General features: G+C 42.4%; 2 protein-coding genes across 4 annotated transcripts; both read right to left on the bottom strand.

The window, feature by feature from the left end:
• Positions 1–825: 825 nt before the first annotated feature.
• LOC4334538 (uncharacterized) lies at positions 826–6,550 on the bottom strand. Of its 3 annotated transcripts, none has more exons than XM_015773571.2 (10): positions 6,402–6,550; positions 6,121–6,219; positions 5,751–5,894; positions 4,617–5,369; positions 3,701–4,520; positions 3,339–3,586; positions 3,088–3,194; positions 2,231–2,381; positions 1,931–2,101; positions 826–1,574 (listed from the first exon to the last, which is right to left on the bottom strand). In XM_015773571.2, exons 1-9 carry the CDS (start codon positions 6,438–6,440, stop codon positions 1,940–1,942), a joined length of 2,523 nt encoding a protein of 840 aa, XP_015629057.1. In that variant the 5' UTR covers positions 6,441–6,550; the 3' UTR covers positions 826–1,574; positions 1,931–1,939. The 3 variants fall into 3 exon arrangements, with proteins under 3 accessions (XP_015629057.1, XP_015629055.1, XP_066165023.1); XM_015773569.2 differs by having other exon boundaries at positions 1,949–2,101; XM_066308926.1 differs by lacking the exons at positions 6,121–6,219; positions 6,402–6,550 and having other exon boundaries at positions 1,949–2,101; positions 4,617–5,278; positions 5,751–5,873.
• Positions 6,551–6,930: 380 nt separating this feature from the next.
• Positions 6,931–13,695, bottom strand: LOC4334537 (magnesium-chelatase subunit ChlD, chloroplastic-like). Its single transcript, NM_001402308.1, has 15 exons — positions 13,316–13,695; positions 12,311–12,489; positions 12,053–12,137; positions 11,657–11,973; positions 11,373–11,496; positions 10,577–10,669; positions 10,088–10,183; positions 9,625–9,774; positions 9,354–9,551; positions 8,911–9,066; positions 8,656–8,763; positions 8,353–8,487; positions 8,115–8,270; positions 7,815–7,935; positions 6,931–7,297 (listed from the first exon to the last, which is right to left on the bottom strand). The coding sequence occupies exons 1-15, from the start codon at positions 13,574–13,576 to the stop codon at positions 7,212–7,214; spliced, it is 2,265 nt and encodes a 754-aa protein (NP_001389237.1). The 5' UTR covers positions 13,577–13,695; the 3' UTR covers positions 6,931–7,211.
• Positions 13,696–22,075: the final 8,380 nt, after the last annotated feature.

Raw genomic sequence — 22,075 nt, 5'->3', positions numbered from 1 at the left:
ATGATATCTCATATAATTATATTTTGATAAAAAATATATACGATTATATTTCTACTTGAAACAATTTTATATAACACATGAAGCATGAACAACACCAAATATTCGCTAAAACATCTAATGAACATGACGCTAAGTTTGCAAAGAACTAATGAAATATCAGAAAATATTTATTGAAAACATCCAGATGACACCATGCACAACATTGAAAAAAAATACATATTGCAATATTAAAAACTAAAAATGTACAACATAGTTTGGTTACGGTTGAAACATTAAATTTCAATGGTTGAAACATATATATTTTTATTAGAATATAATCATACGATATGTTGTTGTAAAAATTTAATTGTAACAAATATTACAATGTAAACGTAATATAAATTGGATAAGTAGTTTAGAAAAAAATTGTTTCAAACGTTAAAAATAAAGTAGATAAGAGGAGCGAAAATCTTCTCTATGTAGTGGAGCATGACGTTGGAGGGCTCCATATAACGCTGCATGGTCGACCGTCCGATCAGAAGTAGATCAAGTAAATCTCGGTTGGGGTCTCCGCGAACTGTTTCGTTTTATTTCTCTCTGTTTTTTCCTTTTTCTATTTTGGGCTCCCGCATCTTGGGGGCCCACGGCCCACGAACGGGATCTGCATTTCGTCCCAATACTTATACAATTACAAAAATAAAAAAGTTATTTTCCGCACGGATTCTACTACTGCTTTCACAATTGGGACCCATATGCCTGTCACTACATGCAAGTCTGCAAGACTGCAACTGCAGTGCATTATGCATGTACGTAAACAGCATGAAACAGATCACTGTTGACAAGAAATTAAAAACACTATAATCGATGCCTTCCAATTTTGATGGCATGATAGATATGCGAATCACTCGATATTGCAAGTGAGAGGTGTGTTTTCTCAGGTATCCGTATTTACAAATTACAACAGACAACAAACAGAAACATTCTCTACCCTGAATATCATGATTTTTTTTTCCGGGCCAAGTGTACGAATGAGAAAAACTGTTGCATTTACAACAATATCATGATCTTCACGTCTTCAGAAACGAACAACACTCCCCAGAATAACATGATCTTCAGAAATGAACAACATTCCCCAGTGAAAGAGACAGTATGGATATATTTCAAGTGAAACATGACCTGGCATATTTCAAGTTAGCAGTCAACCATATATTTCTCGAGATGCTTTGACATCAGTCGCCTTTTGGTATTTGGAAAGAGAAAAATGGATATATGGCACTCCACACTCCAAAGGTTGCCAGCGATAAGCATCAGCATGAGCGCACCACAGATGAGTCCCATTATCACACATGCTCTTGAAAACTGTTGCAGAAAGAGGATACTGGATCCCTGGTAAGTATGTATCAGTAAGAATTGGTCAGTTTCTTATGTGATGGTAGCTAAGCAACAGATCTGAATCATCAAATTTCTTGGCTCATGTCAAATGCTTGCGGTTGTTGGAATGATGGCATCTTGATTTTGCGGAATGAGGCACATCGATCTTTCTTCAGAGGAATCAGTTTACCAGAATATAGACTGCCAATGACCCAGCTCGCCGGCTGCAAAGAAAATTCGAGAATAATAAGCACTGAAACATGTATGAAGAAAATAACAATTAATGTCAAAAAAAGAAATGTTCCTGCTTTCTATGATGTGAATCAAACGCTTCTTTTTTGGACAGTACGAAAGCAAGCCTTCCAGATAATGATCATTGTATTAGATACAAGACCAAGAAGAAACAGCACAAATGACTGGCAGGCGGTACACAGTGGATTAAAGATGGCTGATGAGCTACTTTTGGTATATTTTTCCCATTCAGTTAGCATGCAGATATTTGGAGAAGATTAAAGATGTCTAAGCTACCAAGTCGTATCTGTTTAATGCTCGAATCTTATATCGGGATTGGAAGCGCTACATTCAAAATTCAACGAACCGCTGTTTTTATGTCATGCTCAAGCCCACAATAGCTTAGATGGCGTGATGCGCTCGCCTCACTTGCTACGAGAATGATTCCATGTGAAGAGCTTCTATCCTTCAAGCTTTGAACTAATCCCTGAAGAGATGCAAAAACTTGGCCACCTCCATGCTGTGAAACACATCGTGGAGATAATGATTCAGGTAATGGCTAACAACATATCAGTTATAATTCACATAAGTAAATCATCAATCACAGACTAGTTTATTATTGTGTCTGTTGTTGCAAGTTGCGACATACCTTGATAACGTTGGAAAATTTGGAACAGAAGCTGATTTTTCCAAGGATTAAGAATCCTACCCCATCAAATAACAATGTATTCTTTCTTAGGTGCAGTGACTGGTCAAACATTGAAATACCCTGCATTGAATGCACTTGTCGAATAAAATACCTAGAAAAATGATATGACAAGAAAAGAAGTGAGCATCAAGAATGAAAAGCATTAACATATTTCACATAAGCAATACAACAAGATTGTTTGACGAATTATTAGTTTTTCCAAAGAAATATAGCACAGATGTTCACAAAAAGTGTGTTGACTATGTTTGACAATATAGCCGAACGTTTGGACTTTGATGAAAGAGTATCGTATGGACATACTGTAGCTGATTTAAAATAATAGTCTTGGCTATGCATGTGTGTATAATTAGTCTCTTACAATTTGCATATGCTTAATCATGTCAGCATTATAAAGCCCTTTCAAAAGATGACCTTTTAGGTAGTCTATCTCCTCAAATAAAAAGTTAGATATACTTCTGACGGTTGGCACAACAATTGAGGACATAAACAAGAAAATATTTTCAACCTTCTACAATATCTTAGTGACAAATTTATAAATTATAATAGACTGAATCATGCAGTTTCTTAATAATTCTAGAATCCATAGATACTTCAGAGAATCACTGATACAATGGCACATCATACAGAAATACCATAACCGACAACTTTTCCTTGATTACTTCATAATATATATGCAACATTGAACTTTATCAAGAAAGACATAAATGCCAATTCAAATTACATTTTCAGAGGATAGGCATCATGAAACGTGTGAATATAAGCATATGATAATATGAGTGGATGCTAGATCACCATACTTTCCAGGTGGCAACATGACACCAGCTTGAATAGAATCAAAAAGCCAACTGGGATTCAAAATCCAGGAGTTGATAGCACAGCCATATAAGAACTTAGCCGTTGATACCTGTCACAACAAATACTTGAGACGTAAGTGCAAAATATTGTCAAAATATGAAATGGTAATTTTTGGAATACATGAGAGCATATTATCATTTGTAACCAATAAACTGTACCAAACACAAAGAAAAAATGAAATGGATTAGCAAACCTTTTTAGGAGAAAGAACAATGGGAGGCTTGCACCTAGCAAGCTCTGCCAGCTTGCTTCTTTTATCAAGTGGACAGGATGGCACTCTAGAAAGAACATAGCCTCCAAATTTTCGGATCAATGGCTCAATTTCCTTTTCCTTGTGACTCTGAAATCCAGTCAACAAAAAATCCAGTCCATGAAATAGGGCTTCTTTATTATCAATGTACTCCCTGGGTTCGATTGTGTCAATGAGTCTGCTATCTGACCCTGAAATACTAAACTGTAAGGATCGCCGAAAGGACTAATGATATTTAAAAATTATTCAAAATGAGCCAGAGTACGTCTTTGATATTGCATGATGATGGATAAGGGAAAACTTACAGCTGAATCGAGATTTAGTCTGCGTCCTTCTAATATTCTTGGTTTTCCTGGTACTAATTTTAGCTTCTGAAAATTGGGCTTTCTTTCTTTTAAGACTCTTCATACTGTTTTGATGCTCACTGACCCCCTGAGCATAAGATGGATTCTTTAGAACCTTAGAAAATTCGTGCAAATTTCCAGCTTCAAAATTATTTTCTACACATACTTTAGAGGCTTGCACACGTCGTATCTTTTTATTTAAAGTTACTGCTGCAAAACTTCCCTGCTGACAAACTGCCTCATCAACATCATTATGAGGTTCAGTACTTTTTGATACATATGGTCTGGGTGCTATTGTGCTAAAAGGTCTGAGAGAACTGTATTTCCTTCGCCTGAGCAGAATATTAGATACTGGTGTGCAAGATGGACCAGCTTCTCCCTCCAGATCTTGCTTTGATGGAAATTCTTTGGTGCTGATCAATTCTTTATCCCCTTTACTCTGTATGCATTCAGGGGCCTGACTAGGGGGGCCTTCGTTGAAAGATATACTACATGGAACAATGGAACAAAGAGGATCCACAAGTGACAAGTTTGAACATACAACTTGAGAGCACAACTGTGCAGCTTCAGCACCTTGGTTTTCCTCACAAGAACCTTTAATTTTGTGGAGAAAAGAAGCTCTTGAAGATGCAGCCATTTCCATGGAAGCAATTCTAGATGGAGAAGGGAACTCATCCATGCCATCCATTGACTCAGAAATGAAGCTAGTTTCTTTATTGAATAATCCCTTTACATGCTTCCTTGTACCAACATTTGTCTGCACAGCAACTACTCCACCTTCCTGGAAAGAAAATTTACATTGTAATGTAGCAGATAAGTGAAGTTTATTTGAAACAAAACATTCGATGATAAAGCATTTGATTGGCAACAAAGATACCTTATTGTGACTTGCTAAAGAATCAGATACATGGTCATTAGTATCAGCATCATGGCTGTTCCATCTAATATTTTGCTTCTCAGGAGAGCTCTCTAATACGTGAGCTTCTGCATCACAAGGGTGAGAACTAGCGTGAGAGATTTCCTGTTTCAGGCCACTTATGTTCTGACCTTGAGATGCACAAGCAGTTTGAACAAGAGATAGGCCAACATCTTGAAATGCATCGAGCATTTCAGTCTCATCTAATTCTGAAAGCCTATCAGTCTCATCCAGATCACTTTCAGAGGATCCACAAGAATGTTCTAGCTCCTCAAGAAAACACTGTTTCCGAGCTTCTTTCACATGTAGAGCAGCTTCTAAGGAAGCTGTAGCTAGTTTATCAGACTGAGAATCAAGAAGTATCATTTCCGCAATAACCATGGCTTCAGAGGCAGCGATTGATAGTTCAACTGCATCATTCACATCCGCGCTACGGAGTTTCCGAACATCAACCTTTCGTCCAGACAGTTGCTGTCTTCTATGTCCTTTTGAATCACATGTTTTATTGATTTCCTCGCTAGACATTTTACAAATTTCTCGAAGGTCTTTGGCTTCCGATTGATTTTGCGGCACTGTCTTGATCTCTTGTGCTTGGTCATCAATACAAAAGCCACCTAACACATCTTTGCATGTAACAGAGTTTAGACCATTGGCTTGAGTTGAGGATAGTTTTGAAGTACTTTCTGAAGAAAGATGCAGAGAGAAAGGCACTACCTGTAGAGTGTAGAGAGCAAATATTCAATGTGTTATGACTTAATATAAGAATAAGAATATTTGACAATGAATACAATTACACAAAAGGATGTCTAACAGCATGACAAAGTTACAATATTCAGGAGACATTAGCATAGTACATTGAATGCAAAGATGTATATACAGTATATATGGCTACATGCATCATTTGAACAAATTAGGTTAATGACAGGAAACAATTTGTAACTTCTGTCCTTGCAAAGGAAACATGAGTTTTACTAGTTTCTTAGTAGACAACCTTGTTGCTTACAATTAAGCTCTTCTAGAACACTTTCATGTCCATGGTGATTTGCATCCAGAATTTAGGCAGTCCCAGTAAGGAATATCATTCCTAAAACTTACATTGCCATTGCTAGGAGTAGTTCCAGTAGGCGTGCCCTCATCCCCCGACAAGTGCAAGCTAAACCCACTGCAACTAGCAGCATTCACCATGGTGTTCAGACAACTATGTTGCTCTTGTGCAGGGCCTCCGATAAACGCGCAATTCTGCAACTCAAGAAAGAACATCAGTCATTGGATCATAGCCAGCTGCACACCAAGAAACATGGGTATATACATCAGATATTCAGATCGGATTCAGCACATCTCGTTTCCTACTAATTATTATTGGCTTGTGGTGCCCAGGCAAGATGGCATTACTAAAATAGAAACAAAGCATGAACTAAAACCCCACCAGATTGTTGCTACTAACCAAAGAGAAAAAGGACCTCACCACACAAGACGGCGACGAAACGGCGGCGCTGTCCTTCCCGTGCTCGCCAACCGCCAGCGGCCGATGCGGCTGTAGCCATTGAGGGAGAAAGGCAATGTCCTGAACAAATCAACGCGACTCCACTAGGTTATTCGAAGAGGAGGAGGAGAAGGAAGCATCCCACCCAGTTCGTTCCTTATACAGACCAACGCACTCAGCCGCTCCGACCACAAATGCAGCGGCGCGCGCGCGAGACCGGGGGAGGGAGAATGGGGGAGAGCTGGGAGGAGGGGCGCGGTTACCTCGGAGAAGCGCGGGGAGTGGTAGCCGCAGGCCGACATGGCGGCGGGAAGTCGCCGGCTCGCCGCCGCCGCCGCCGCCACGGGGAGGAGGGGATGGGGGCGCGACGCTCTTCCTCCCCCTCTTTCTTTTGTTTTTCTTTAATTTATTTAATCCGAAAATTAAGGATTCGCGCCAGAAATCACAGCGAAGGCGGGCAGCCGGGCATTTCGGGGAGGGATTCCACAGCGCTGGCTGACAGGTGGGCCCCATTGTTGTAAGTTGTCGCATCCGAACTTCTTACGGTGCAGGTGCAAATTTATCGACCGTCTGTTCTATTTGAAATTTTGTGATTGGAATTCTTTTTTTATTTAATAGGCGATAAAACATAAATAGTAATTTATGCGTGACTTATTTTTTAAATTTGTTTTATAAATTTTTCAAATAAGACGAACGATTAAATTTTGGGCACATAAACCCGTAACTGCGTTTAAAATGGGCCAGAGAGAGCAGTTTACTAGGTCTACCATTTTTAACCACACAAGGAAATTTGGCAATTTCTTTCTTCACATAAATTATGAATGTTATTATTACTTAGAACTGTACGCAATAACACCATATTTACATGGCCAATTATTTAGACAGAAGAGGGATTATATGATTCTTTACACGGTGCTACGCCCGAATTCCAACTCTCACGGTAAAAATCCTATGCCAAAATTGGTTATCACAGCCGAAACGTCCCAAAGTTACACGAAACATGGACACTGCTGCACCAAACAAGGTAAAAGGTAAAAACCACTCATTATCTGAAGGTAAAACGCTCTCCAGGATCACGAACTCTTCAGGTCCGAGAGTGCAGTCTTGGTGGCGGCGGAAATAACAGCGTCTGAAGCATTCGGCAGGTAATAGTATTTACCTGTAGAGATCGAGAAAGAGAGGTTTATATCAGGAGATTGGGCACAAACATTTGGCAGTATTTTGGTGCTTAGTGATTGATGTACATGGAAGATATCTCTTTGTGCGATGGCAACATTACAAGGTTGCTAGTCAAAAATAGGTGGCAAATTAGACTTATGATCTTAACTCATAAGTAATGGTGTAATAAGATGCAGAAAAGAAAGATAATGGTATTCCTACGGCAGATGGTGTATATGCCTCTAATTCCAAATGTAGGTCATTTTAGTTTTTTCAACTCTTTTCTAAATATATGTTGGTTTGAAACTTCTGCGTGTTTTTTTATTTCTTCCATGTTTGTCCTCACAAGATCGATAGTACCCCTCTGATAAATAAATAGATCCCTTTTTTTCCAATGTAGTATAAACGAAGGGCAACAAAGTTATTCAAGCTATTTTCTTAATTCATGTGTGCAAATCTATAACAACTTATATTTGAAACGAAGGCTACTAATTCAAGAGATATCACGCCGAGAGTACCTTGGGCGACCCTTGCAATTTCCTTGGCAAATCCTGTGGATACAAACTTGTTCTCGGTATCAATAACAAGAAGTGAAATTCCAGCCTTGTATATTTTGCCAGCCACCTCAAGTATCTCATCCTTGGAAAAGATAAATATATCGTATCAGCTTTAGAGTGATTGATACATGCTTTTAAGAATGCAACTTGGAAGTAGTTTACGTACATCATATCAGCTTCAGAGTGATGGTCACAGGTTTCCAGTTTAAATAAATACTTTTCATATCATTACTACCATGTGATATTAGATACGAGTTGTACCTTTAATTCTTGAGAAGAAGGTCTTGGAGCATCTGAAGTGGCTTCTGGGTCAGTCGATTTCTTCAGTGACACATTAGCTCTTCCATCGGTGATTGCAACAATCATGATACGTCCAACATCACCGCTCTTTTCAGCATTCAAACCCACTCTGACAGCCTTTGAGGTAAAAACCGAATTGTTAATCAATACATATGGGCTGTAACATATAGCTAGGTTCGAGAAAATGCTTAGTTCTTACTGTGCTAAGGCCGTGAGCTAAAGGAGAACCGCCACCACATGGTAGCTTCTCAAGACGATTGCGGGCCATTGCTATGGATCTTGAAGGTGGAAGAAGAACCTCAGCAAAATCTCCACGAAATGGAATGATTGAAACCTGAGATAGATGACAAAATATAAGGTAAGATTGGCCAGTATAAAAATCGATAGCATACAAGCTAGCCATATAACCATATACCTTTTACACATTGAAAGAAAAAAAGACACATCTCCAGGGGCAAGGGGAAGAACAACTGAAGGTGGCGTACAGGGTAACAACTAGTACCTGATCTCTGCTTGTGTAGCTTTCTGCAAGCAACTTTAATGCTGCACCTTTCGCATTCTGCATGCGATTCAGAGCCATGCTACCGCTAGCATCCACAACAAATATGACCTGTCAAAATGTAATTCCACAGAGCAGTTAACTCTTATGATCGGACAACAATGTTTACTTCATAACAAGGACAGAGCAAACAGATATTCTGATAATCTCAGAGGCTTGGAGAGAGAGAGAGAGAGAGAGAGAGAGAGAGATTTTTACCAGTGCGCCTGCTTTTCGAGCCATTCTTTTGGCTCTCATGTCAGTTTTTTCAACAAAAACCTTTCTTGTCTTGTCACGATCTTTCTCTCTCCTCAGTTTCTGGTATGGTGCAGCTGCTCGAAGTGTGGCATCAACAGCTAACCTCCTTATTGGACCCTACAACACAATTAACTGTTCAAATTGGAGCCTACTTGTGATAAAGGTGCCAAGCAATAGGATGGGAACGGCAGAATACAAGGCAACACAGCAGTATATGACTATTGTTTGATAGTATATCAGTAAATGACAGAACACAGCAGAAAGCATCAGAGGAAAATAGGCAAAATGATTATGCACACATTTCTAGATAGGAGAAACTCTAAAACACTACAGGCATTGAATTGAGAGGAAACAAGGATCTGGATTCAGGAATCTTGGTACAATAAAGTGATTAAGAAGTTTACCTTGGGAAGCATAGAACCTATGTATCGTCCCCTATCAGATGAGAATATGAGATTCTTTGCTCGTCCAGCTTTCCCTCGCCGTCTTTGAGCTTGCTGAGCAAAGAAAAGGAGCTTCTCATCTACTATACCACCTTCAGCATCAAAAATGAACTCCTCAGGTATCTGCTGGTCCTGCTGTTCATTTTCTTCATCATCGTCCTGTCCAAGAGTACAGCTAATGAGCTACGAGAAAACAAAATGAATAAGTTAGTTAAATGGTATATGTATTAACCTCTTGGTCCTCTTCCTCGTCTTCATCTTGATCTTCTTGAGAATCTTGATCTTGTGGAGGGGGTGGCGGTGGGGGTGGAGGAGGTTGTTGGTCTTGCTGCTCCTGTGGGTTATCAGATAGGATTGATCGAGGTAGAATAACTAGCTCTACCTGCAAGAAGGTGGCACACATGTCAAATGTCTTAACTTTATTCAGAATATACTGACATCATTACATTAATGCAAACAGCCAGCATGGCAGAAGAAAATTGTGAGCCATGCGAGGGCAAAATTTATTTTGCTGTGACTTTTATTACGTGCAAGTTTGCAGCTTTCTATTTTGTTCTTAACAACAAATCATGATGCATGTTTCCTTCGGTACATTTCAGTAAAGAGATGAAAAGGAATAGTTGTAAACAGGAAATTACAGGGGGTGTCTTACTGTATTAAATAATGAAGAATTCAAAGGCATAAGTATACTTAACAGCTTTCTTAAGGTCATCCACATATACTTTTTCACGCCCTTCCATAGCAGCAAGACATTTTGCCACTCGAGCAGCATACAGCTCAGCCCGGTGCCCCTGCAAATGAGTGTCAGTTTTATTTACATGAGAACACAGCCACTTTTTGAATTACATTAACCACAAAAAAGTAGCATCAGTGTCTCAAAAACCATGATTGCTTCAGGTATTACATTAACCACATGGTGCACAGCGGACAGGTATAATATCTAGACAAGCAGAAAATAATGCAAAGCCACATCGATTTCAGGGCATGATAAACACAACTAAAATGAAATCAATGGTTACAGCAGACAGTTTTTAGCCACCTCGCCACATGTTATGACCAGAATGCATGATCATGGGGTACAGACTACAGACCATTACAAGGACAGTGCAATATTCCAATCAAGCTCCTTACTCAGCTTAAGCCAAACAGAGCTAAAAAATTCTTTCACTGCAAAATAAACTAACCTGACAGCCACCGCGTATAGCTTCCATGACAAGATATTTGAGCTGCTCTGTGCTGATTGCAACATCTTTCAGATATTCTCTTGCCAAAATTATCTGTTAGACCATGTATTACCACCTGTGAGATGAACAGTGCATAATATTGTTTTCAACTAAACCTCCATCGTTGCTAGTTAAAGTCGCTCATGATTTTCCATAGTCTTCAATGTGGGACTTTGGCCACGTTATTTTTTCAATACTACATACTAGTAAAATAATAGAAGTCATAAACTGTGAAAGTATTGTCCAACAAAAATAGAATGGCATTATTTTGTGTGCCATCATATACCTTTTATACGTATTAAAGATTGATGTTTTGAATGTTGGACCAGATAAAATATGTTAAGTGGCAGAACAACACAGGGAATATAATGTAAATGTGGGTACATGCAGTTAATTCAGCATGAGTGGATGACGTTGGGATCTCAAAATACAGAACCATGAATAGCGTATATACTTTCGACTATGAAGGCAAGGGAAAAATCATATGTAAATGGCACAAGTTGTAATTAGGTGAGAAAGATCCAAAAATCAATGTATCAACTTGTCTGATGTGACCATTTGTTTATGAAGCATATTAATGAATCCACATATTTTGTGATACTGATTGATTAGATATCGCTGTTCTGAAGAAAGCTATTTGTGTGCAATACAAAAAAAAAAGCAAAAGCTAAATAGTTTCTACACCCTATTCTAGTTCAATAAAGGAGGTACTCTATCTTACAGGTTTACATCCCTAGTTTAACAGTATCGGTGGTACCTGGGTTTTTGCAACCTCAGTTTCTTCTTCCACCATTTTAAAAACCTCTTTGCTGGACTCTTGAAATTGTGTTGCAATATCCACAGCTGCCACACGATCATCAAAACTCATTGGCAGATCAGCGCTGCAACAAAACAACAATATGGAATGAGCAATCTGTGGTATTTCATAAATGCATTGAGAGTTTTCTTATGTTCTCCACACCAACAGAGGGTGTATAAGATAATACAACCTGAACTTGGTTAAAAGAAGTGAGTAAATGAGTGATCCATAGTCTAAAGTACCTTAAATTAATTGCAATACGATCAAGTAAGTGTTCACGTACAGATCCTTCCTCTGGGTTGTAAGTAGCAATTAGAAGTGGTTTGCATGGATGACGAAAGCTAATGCCCTCTCTTTCCACAATATTGACTCCCTCAGTCAAGACATTCAGAAGTAGATTGCTTACGCCCTCATCCAATAGATTTATCTCATCAACATAAAGAACGCCTCTGTGAGCTTCAGCAAGAAGGCCAGGTTGAAACACAGTAGTTCCTGATTTCACAGATGCTTCAACATCGACTGATCCGATTAACCTATCCTCAGTGATACCAAGCGGGATCTGTCAAGGGGAAACCTGAAATTGAACTAACAATGGTATGTCGAAATTATTTTTTAAACAAAAAGTCCATGCAGCATACCTGCACAAAAGGTGTTTTGATAATCTCGGTCTTCAAGTTACCATCAGCATCATATTGAACTTGGTTAGCCAAACCCTCCTCCCATCTGCCATAAGAGGAGAACAATCAAGTGAGTTACCTGACAATCATTTCAGAAATGAAAGTAAACATATTCAAATTGTAGTTGGTATGTAAAACTTTGTGGGGGTGAAAAGAAGAATTTGGATGCTTAAACAGAAGTTCTAGAAGCATTATTAGACATGCATTTGGGGACATTACTCTTCTGGGTAGTTAGGGTCAGCATTTGCAATCGAGCCTACAACCACTTCAATAGGTGGAAGCATAGCGTGCAAGCCACGAGCCATCACTGTCTTTGCTGTCCCACGCTTCCCTGAGATGGCGATGCCTCCAATTTCACGGTCAATTGCCCCAAGCAGCAGAGCAGTTTTAATTGCATCCTGGACGCACAATAAGGTAAGTTAAAATTGTAACATATACAAAGTTGAGACCATAAATCAATGGTTTGATAACAAGATGGTGTCTTCTCCTTTGCAGGTTATTACATTAGTCACCCGGTGGCTACGTACCTAGGCTGTCCTCCACAAACCGGGACTTCGGGATACTATTGCGGTAGTATCACGATAGTTGGACCAGGTGACACGGAGTTTTTTTATCCAGGAGCATGGGTGGCGATCTAGTCTACGGATTGATAGCCACTAATCCCTATGTTTTGGTTATTCTTTTGTGCTTGGGAAGGATGTTTTTGGTTCTTTTGGCTGTGTGCATCATATGCAGAGGCCGGGGTGGGCCCGATGCGGTTGTATTGTCTTTGTGTAATTGACTGAGTATATTAATAAAGCTTCCATTATCTAAAAATAACTCGATGCAGGGAACAATGGGAGGAAAACTAAAGCTTGAAAGTCATTCCAGCTCGTTTGTTTCATCTTCAGAGAGAGTATGACAGCAAAATAACTCATAGCAAAGGCATTTTTTCAGAGATGTACATTGGCACATTGTGTACTGATCGGTGATCACTATTTGTCCACTGATTGATTCGCTTACAATAGCATTAGCATAAAACACGACAAAAACCGAAATGCATCTGTTGGATTTCGAATCTCTATTGTAACAGCATTCGCGATACCGCGCAACGAAATGCATCAGATCAACTCAACTGGGGAATCAAATTACTTGTACCACTCCACACTACTTGGTAGTTGGTACTTGTGTCTTCAGCAACACCAATGCAGGAGAAGCTATGCAGAGAGTTGCTCGCTCACTCACCTGCCCGACGACAGCGGCCAAGGGGAAATACTCCCTCCCGTACTGCTGCCCGCCGCCGCCCTTCCCCGAGGGGATGGCCCCGTTGGTGGAGTCGAGGACCTCGGATGGCGCCGAGGCCGCGGCGGCCCGCAGGCGGACGACGCGGGAGGTGGAGGTGGATGCGGCGGAGGGGGAGGAGGAGGAGGGCGTCGGGAAGCGGCGGCGGCGAGGCGGGAGTAGGCGCGGGAGGGAGGCGGAGAGCGCGGTGGTGGCCATCGCCATGGGAGGGGAGGGAGAGAGCGCGGTGTGTGGGCGAGGGCGCTATCGCTTTTCTCTTATCTTGGTTGGCTGGGCAGCCTGGGCTCCTCCTGCGGATTCGCTCCTCCGCATCGCGCGCATCTCAGCCGTCCGATGGAGGTTGTCCTGGTCTGGCACTGGCAGTTGAGCACTGTCGCTGTTGATTTTCGTATATGAAATTTTGAGTATTTTTATGTCTAAATAAATTTGGCATGGATACCCGTGCTTTGCTGCAGAATATATGAATGAATATGTGTTATATGTTATAGGAATAATATATGTATATCTTTAAATAATGTGAAAATGATGTAAAGATAATAATTTGACATTGTTTGTATATTGAGTTCTAAAAATAGAACAAAATTGTAAATGATATGTCATATTTGCGTGATACTTAAAATACTCTAGATAATAATTGCTAGTGAGTAATGATATGGCTTACTCACATGTTAAGTTTTACAAGTTATTAATAAGCATCAATTTTATAGTAAGATGGGATACAGGCTCCCTCTGTTACATAAAGTCCTAATCATATCTTAATTTTTACCACTCCTATAGTCCTATTCTGTAACGCTCCGCTTTTCGTGAGACGTTAAAAACTAATTCGGCAAAATCCTAATTGCGAAAATTTCGTTCTTTGAGTGTTGAGTCTAAGCTGTGCCAAAGATCTCAATCTAAATCCCTCCCTTGTCTCGATACCCTGTTATCAAAGATCGTCTCCTCAAAATTTCCATCCCAATATAGTCCCGAAGCTCGATTCCTTCTATTCGGAATCCCCTCCTGGAACCCCATCCGTGAACTTTGTCGAATGCCCGAAACCTAACTCCGTCCAAGGATTCACCTTCGCGTCATAAGCTCTCTCCTTGGTTCCTTCAAACCGATTCTCAAATTCGATTTCAACCTCTCAGGTTTTGATTCATCTATCTTCTCCCTGTATTGGTTCATCAATCTACCCTTGTTTTCCTTCTCGAACTTCTGACCCAAGTCTGAATATGCAAATCGAGATCACTTCCACCCTTGAACTCAAAATCCCAAGATTCAATCCCTTTCGCCCTGAGTTCTCCCCAAAATGATTTCCGTTCCGAATTAATCTCGAAGTCCGAACCCTTCTATTTGGGCTTCTCTCCAAAATCCTTACCCACATATCTCGTTGAGTAGTCAAACTCAAACTCCCAAGTTACACTCTCTTTCTCTAAATTATCCATCCCCTTATGACTCGTCTCCGAATATTGTTCCCTTCCTTGACTCCTTCCTATTCTCCCGAGACCGAGTATCAACCTCGAAATTCGAATCCAGACTCTAACCCTAAAACCTCCCAATTAAATCTCTCTGTGAAAGTCTATTTAACCTCCCTCATAGGTTGGATTCCTTCATCCTTTTTCCGGTCCACCTCTTCCTTCTCTTCCATCCCATCTCTCTCTGAGTCTCGATCTATCTATCTATCGATCGATCCATCTATCTATCTACTATACCTATCTATCTGTTTATCTATCCATCTGTCAATCCATCTGTCTACCCGTCCCTCTACCTATCAACCTACCTTTCTGTCTATCTATCTAACCATGGCATTCTACCGCTATCTCCCTTGTTCCATTTTTCAATAATGATCTTTCCTTTTTGAAATCCTCTGAAATAATCCTTCGTGCCGCCAAATATAAATCCATCCCAAAAATACCAAAATTCCCGCTTTTGAAGCCCTTCCTTGACCCCCTCCCTTGGATCCACCTTAAACCCTCGTGTACAAATATACAAATTGAATTCAAATTCAATCTCCACATCAAACTTCTCTCCAAATCAAACCTTCCGGTAAAAGTCTATTTTACCTCCCTCGTGATGATTTGGGCCGAAACCTGCCGCTGGCCCATCTCTTCTCAGCTCCCTCCATCTCCACGTGCGCCGCACGTGACCACCGAGAGAGAGAGAGAGCGTTGTCTCTCTCTTCCTTCCCTCTCTCGGGCGTTCTCTCGCTCTCTCGTTCTCTTTCTCTCTCGCGCGCCGACGCCGCTTCCCGCCGTCGCCGCCCAAAACCCGCCACCGCCTTCACTCTCTCCCGCGCTCGCGCGTGGCCGACCGGCCGGTCGTTGCCGCCGTCAGCCCTGCTGCGCCTGCGCCGCGCAGCCGCCCGGTTGCCGCCGCGTCAAGCCCTGGCGTCGCCTGCGTCGTGCGCTGCCGCTCCGCCGCTCCACGCCGCACCCGTCCAAGAGTGGGAGAAGCAGCTGCTCTCCCTCTCCTCCCCCTGTCTCACACCCCTCTCCCTCCTCCTTTTCCCGTTTCGGCAAGGGTCAAGCCCTCCTTTCCCTCTTCCTTTTTCCTTTTGCCCGACCACCATCGGCGTCACCGCCTGCCACCGCCTGGGCCACGGGCGCGACCGCCAGCTCGCCGCCCCCACCTTGACCGCGCCAGCCTGCGCTCCAGCGGTTCGATTCCAGCCGCCCGATCCACCGCCTTCGCCGCTCCTTGCATCCTCGGCATCCGCCGCTCTTGCATCGCCCGTGACCGCCGGCCGAGCGCTCGACCGCTCTATGTCGGTTCCCCCTCCCAAACCGACATTCCTCCACTATAAAACCAAGCCACCCCAAACCCCTCCTCTCTCGTTTTCACTCGCCTCGGTCCTCACACCCACCGCGCCATTGCCGCCGAACCACCGTCGCCGCCTTGTTGCTGCTCGTCCCGCTCTCGCCGTTGCCGTCCGTTGCCGAGCACCGGAGGAGCCGGTGCGTGCGTGGACGCGTGACGAGGAGCTCCGGGCACCACCTCTCCCTCCCTTCTTCCCCGGCCGCGCCCTCTCGGTGCCGTGCCGCCTCGGCGTCGCGACCACCTCGCCGCGACACCGACCGCGCCGCCAACGCTGCCTCCTCTTCGTTGGTGAGCTCCCTACCATAATCCTCCTCCTGCCGCACGATGCGCCGCGCCCGCCGCCGCCCGCCATAGGCTTGCCACCGTCGCCGCTCGCTCCCGGAGGCCGCCGCTCGTCGCCAGATCTCCACGGCGTCGCTCTGCCCCATCCGACGCCGGAGATGAACTCCTTGAACCCCGGAGATACTCCCACCGCCTTGAATTGATCCCTCGTCGACCGCCGCCGTTTAACCCCTTTGCTTGCCAGCGGCGCGCGTCGCCGCAATCCGCCGCCTCCGGCCTCTTTCCGGCGAATCCGAGCCGTCGGCTCGCTTCCTCTCGTCCCTTCCCTCCCCCGGTGCGCTTTCTTTTTCCATTGAGGTAGCGCCTTGCTCCGGTGAACTCGGCCGCCGTCCGCCGTCCATTCGGCCGCGCCCCCTTCTTCCTCCTCCCGCCGGCCCGCGTGGCTGCCACGTAGGCGCCACGTCGGCGCCACCTCGGCTTTGACCGAGCCGAGCCGGTCAGCCGCCTCCTTCCTTCCCCCCTCCTCGCGCGCACGGTCCACGGTGCACCAACCGGCTGCGCGTGGGCCCGCCACATCCTTGGTCCATCCGGTGCTCGCGCGTGAACCGCGCTCACCCGAAACCCTTGCGCCGCACCTCGCGTGCGCCCATCCCTCCGTGAACCATGTCGCAGACATGCGGGCCCCACCCGGGACCTCGCATGGTGGGTTCGGTCCACCCGGACCGCCCCCTCTCCCTTCCGCGCGTCCCTAATGGGCCGCCTCCTTGCGCCCGCGCCGGCCCAATGGCTCGGCCGAGCCTCCTTCAACCCATTGGGCCGCGCCTCACGCTCGGCCTAAAAGTCCATATTTCCTCCCTCCGTCCAAGTCAGTGTCCATCTCTCATGAGCTACAAGTCCAAATTTGCTCCCTCTCAATTTTATTCTCTCTCACCTTCTTGTTGACCCCACTTGTCAATGAGTCAAAGATATTCTTGAGAATGTCTTTTCCAATATTCCACAAATATTTCTCTTTTCTATAAATTCAATAAATCATTTTCCCCTCTTTCAGAAATCAATTCCTTATTCCAAAATTCCATGAATCATTTTCCTTGGTCAGTGACTGTCAATAATATTCTTGAGAATATTATTTCCATAAATTCCGACAAAACATTTCCTTGCCCAGAAAATCCACTTAGACCTCCAAAATTCATATCCCTCGATTCGCAACTCCGATTGACCCCGTTCCACTTCCAGAATTCCCGTAAAATCGAGATCTATTTAATGGCACTATTATTTAGTCTAAATAGGATCCTTTTCTTGGTCTTTTGTTTAGGTTTTCGATTGTTTGCGTATAGTTGCGGTTACCGGATTTTCGTCGATCGCGGGTTTTCTCGAAGATTCGTGAAGCTTCGTGAAGACCTTGAGCAAGGCAAGTCACCCTTTGACCAATTGCTCCTATAATTGGAAAATCATTATTATTTTGTTTGCAACTTGCATTATTAGAATCACACACTTAACTTGCTTGGCCTCGGTTTGCATGCCAAACCGACGGACCTACCCAGTAGTCGCACTAATTTCCGTAGGTCGTACTACTCTGATTCCTTGTCGCTCCACCCTTGTGGTACCTCGATATTCGTGCTCTCTGAGCGCGTATACCAAATATCCCACATACACCGTTGTTTGTCGAAGACTTGGGAAATGGGTTTGTGAAGCCTTCAAAACCCGACATGTGGTGTCGGTGTGTTTGAAAACCAAATGAATTGTGAAAACTCGCGATGCGGGGGTTGTGCCTATGTGGCACTGTCCCGTATTCGCATATAAGGACCGATTCCTGTGGGAAACTCATCGAACATAATCAAAGTGCAACCACAAGGTGGAATGGGACACCCTGGCTAAGTAGCTAGTCGGTTCAGGGAAACCTCGCATGCCAATAGTTGGGAACGCCGGGGCGGGGTCGGTTGGAGCCAAACCGGGTTCCTGGTAATGCAAGAACGAGAAGCTTGCTGAATTACCGATCGAGGTGGTTGGAGTTTGATTTGTGAACGCCTAAAATGGCCTATGTTTATGTGAGGATTTGATCCTTCTATATGGCATGAGGTAACCCTGGGTCGGCTTGGGAAAGGCTTGGTCGCGAACCTCTGACACCGGCCAGTGTCTGGAGTAAGTTCGTGTCTTGTGGGTAAAGTGTACCCCTCTGCAGAGGTTAACTAACTGTTCGAACAGCCGTGCCCACGGTTATGGGCGGATGTGAGGTGGTTCCCGTTGCGTAGATTTGTTTGCCTGTGCTTTGTGAAAAGTTGTTGTGGTGTGGGAATCGTAACCAGAATCAGCCTATGTGGCAGATGGATGACCTGAGTGGTCAGAAACGAATCTGTGTGATTCGGGATGTCTGTGGGCATCATAGACTAGGCTTCCCGAGTGGAGGCGGATTGCTTTGCTGCTGGGCAGCTGGACTCTGGGAGTCCGAGAAAATGAAAAAGGCTCTGGGAGCCGATTAATCAAGTGGAATGGCTCTGGGAGCCGAGAAGTAATGATCTGACCCGGGAGGTCGGTACATTACCAAAGGAGCTGTTGAAAAACATCTCTTAAAGTCGAATCGAGATGCAAGTCTCTTTTCGGCCCCAAACTTAGAAAGAAATAAATCACATAGTGATTTCAAAATGTCTTCAAATAAAAGATTTGCAAAACAACCTTGCCTCTCTTCCAAGCTTGCATTAAACACCTAAGTTCCCGTGACTTGCTGAGTACGAAAGTACTCACCCTTGCTCTATATAAATATATATATATAGTTCCTCCGCCCTGAAGAGAAGATAAAGTGAAGTGAAGATTAGGGTTTCGTCCTGGTTCCCAGCCGTCGCCTGTGGTGTTGGGTGTTAGTTCGTTGGTTCCGCTGCTGCTGCTGTTGTTGGTGTTTCCTCGTCCGTGTCGTCGGTTGCATTCTCGGGTTGTTCTGAGCTGCAACCTAAGTTAAGGTAAATAAGTCCTCTATCTATTTTAAGGATTTGCAATGATTCATATTTGTCACCGTGGGTACCAGCACTATGTCCTGGGACTGGTACCGAGATCGCGGTTTCGTAGGAAGCGATTCGCGCCGTTTTTCCTACGACACGCTCCTATCAGGTGCCGTTGTGCGGCGGTGCCGGATTGGGGTGTGACATATTCTAGCAACAAATTTGTAAAGACAAAAATATACTTTTTTAATATAGCTATGTGCTAAAGACGTCTTTTTTAATATATGACGTTATTTACTTTTTAATAAACATTTGATTACTCTTCTTATTCAAAACTTTTATGTAAATATAAAAAAATTAAGCCATACTTAAATGAACATTTGACGATAAATCAAGTCACAATAGAATTTAAATGATACTACCATTATGTTGGAGCTATAAACATTATAGTTTTGTGATTAAATTGACACTAAACCTATAGTTTTGTGATAAATTGTCACCTAGGGCTGGTTTGGTTTGTGGCCTAAATTGGCCTTACCAATTTTTGTCAATGTTAAATTTTGGCAACTTTTGGCATGGCTAATTTTGGCAAAGGAAAAATTGTGTTTGGATTGAAGCCGAAATAGCCTAAATTAACTGTTGAAATGGCCTATTTTCTTAGGCATGCCAAAATTTGGCTCCAAACCAAATAGAAAATAAACACTATTAAAATTGCCAAATATTAGTAAGGCCAATATAGGCCTCAAACCAAACCCAACCCCTAATATCTATTTTTGACATTATGTTTTAAATTTTTAGCCTTTGTAAGAAATCTCATGTTAAATTTATAGTTGTGTGATAACACGATAATTCCTTAGGTCCTGTTTGTTTCAGCTTAACATTATTGTAATTTAGATTATTGAGACAGATTACTATAAGCTGGATTATAATAAGCTGACATATAATAAGTTGTTAGTTGTTTGTTTCTCTAGATTATTAGCTGGTTGTTAGGTGTTAGCAACCCAATAATCTAAAAAAAACACTTTTAGAGTGGATTACTATATTATACTAATATGTCTTATAGATTGTAATAATCTATCATAATAAGCTATATGTATGTTTCAGTTTACTCCTAAATATCCCGATTATAATAATCCTAAGCTAAAACAAACAGGGGCTTAGTTTTGCGATAATTTGATCAAAGCATATGTAGTTAAATTTACTCTTACAATATATTACAATTATACTTCACTCGCATTACAATTATGGTATAGTTACACTAATATTATGTTATAGTCACCTAAAAACTCTGGGACAGTTTTTCTTAAAGCAATTATCGTACTCCCTCCGTACTCGTAAAGGAAGTCGTTTAGGACAATGTTTAAGTCAAACCTTGGGAATATAAATAATGGGTAACTCTCAAGTTGTCGAGTTTGAAAATATAAAAAAATTATATGAATAGATTTGTCCTGAAAAATACTTTCATAAAAATATACATATATCACTTTTCAATAAATATTTTTATATAAACAAAAAGTCAAAGTTGTGTTTTGGAGACCGTGTCGCTGTCCAAAACAACTTCCTTTTCGAGTACGGAGGGAGTAATTTAATTCAATTCCCAATTTCCCATGTTGACATTGAATTTTGGGCGTCTTTATTACTCTTTGACATTGAGGTTTGGGTAGTACTCTTTAACACACCAATCGGGTTAGGGCAAGTGCTATGATATATGTGACTACCACATCTAAATTTATCTATTATATTCACTCATGAACTCAGAGGTAACCCATACTATGTATCATCTCTAGTACACAAATACCAATATACTCCCTTCGTTTTAAAATGTTTGACTACGTTGACTTTTTAGCACGTGTTTGACTGTTCGTCTTATTAAAAAAATTCGTGAAATATGTAAACCTATATGTGTACATGAAAGTATATTTAACAATGAATCAAATGATATGAAAAGAATAAATAATTACTTAATTTTTTTGAATAAGACAAATGGTCAAACACATGCTAAAAAGTCAACGGAATAAGACAAATGGTCAAACACGTGCTAAAAAGTCAACGGTGTCAAACATTTTGAAACGGAGAGAGTATCTAATACTCTCACACCCTTCTTAAAATTTGTGTGGAGGACTAGAGGTTGCCTCTTAATTTAGGGGTGGCTCATCATCTCTCTCCTCACTTCTCTCCTCCACCTCATAACTCAATCCAATGGGGTACTCTTAGAGCATCTCCAGCAGAGAACATAAACACACAGCTCTCAAACAACTTTTATTAGGAGGTAAGAGGAAAAATATAGGTCCAGTAGAACCCCTACTCAAGCCCCTACAATAGGAAGGCCCCCCAGATCTCATCCCACAGTCCTTATTTCTAGGGGCTCCGGGCACAGCCCCCATCGACGTTTCTTCAGCATGAGAGGAATTTTTGCTTCGCGCGCGTGCATCTCCTCCCCCCTCAGGCTGCCCTGATATCCAAACTCTGATTTGCTCGCACATATACTCTGTATGTACGCATTGCAGATAGAAAAGTGCAGCACATTTGAACATTGTTTACTTCCAAATTTATATATAGTTTTGAACATTCTGCAAGCGTCCGTTTATCTGAATGCAATTAGAAAAGAACGTGGTTGATTTTCTGAACATTTTGTAAGTAAAGATTTTCTGAATGCATGTGCTCTGATGGAAGTTGTTTGCATTGCTAGCTGATA

The sequence above is a fragment of the Oryza sativa genome, chromosome 3 (assembly GCF_034140825.1).
Source record: "Oryza sativa Japonica Group chromosome 3, ASM3414082v1".
NCBI lineage: Eukaryota > Viridiplantae > Streptophyta > Magnoliopsida > Poales > Poaceae > Oryza > Oryza sativa.
The sequence above is the reverse complement of the archived record's forward strand: the minus strand, read 5'-3'. Positions and strand labels throughout refer to the sequence as shown.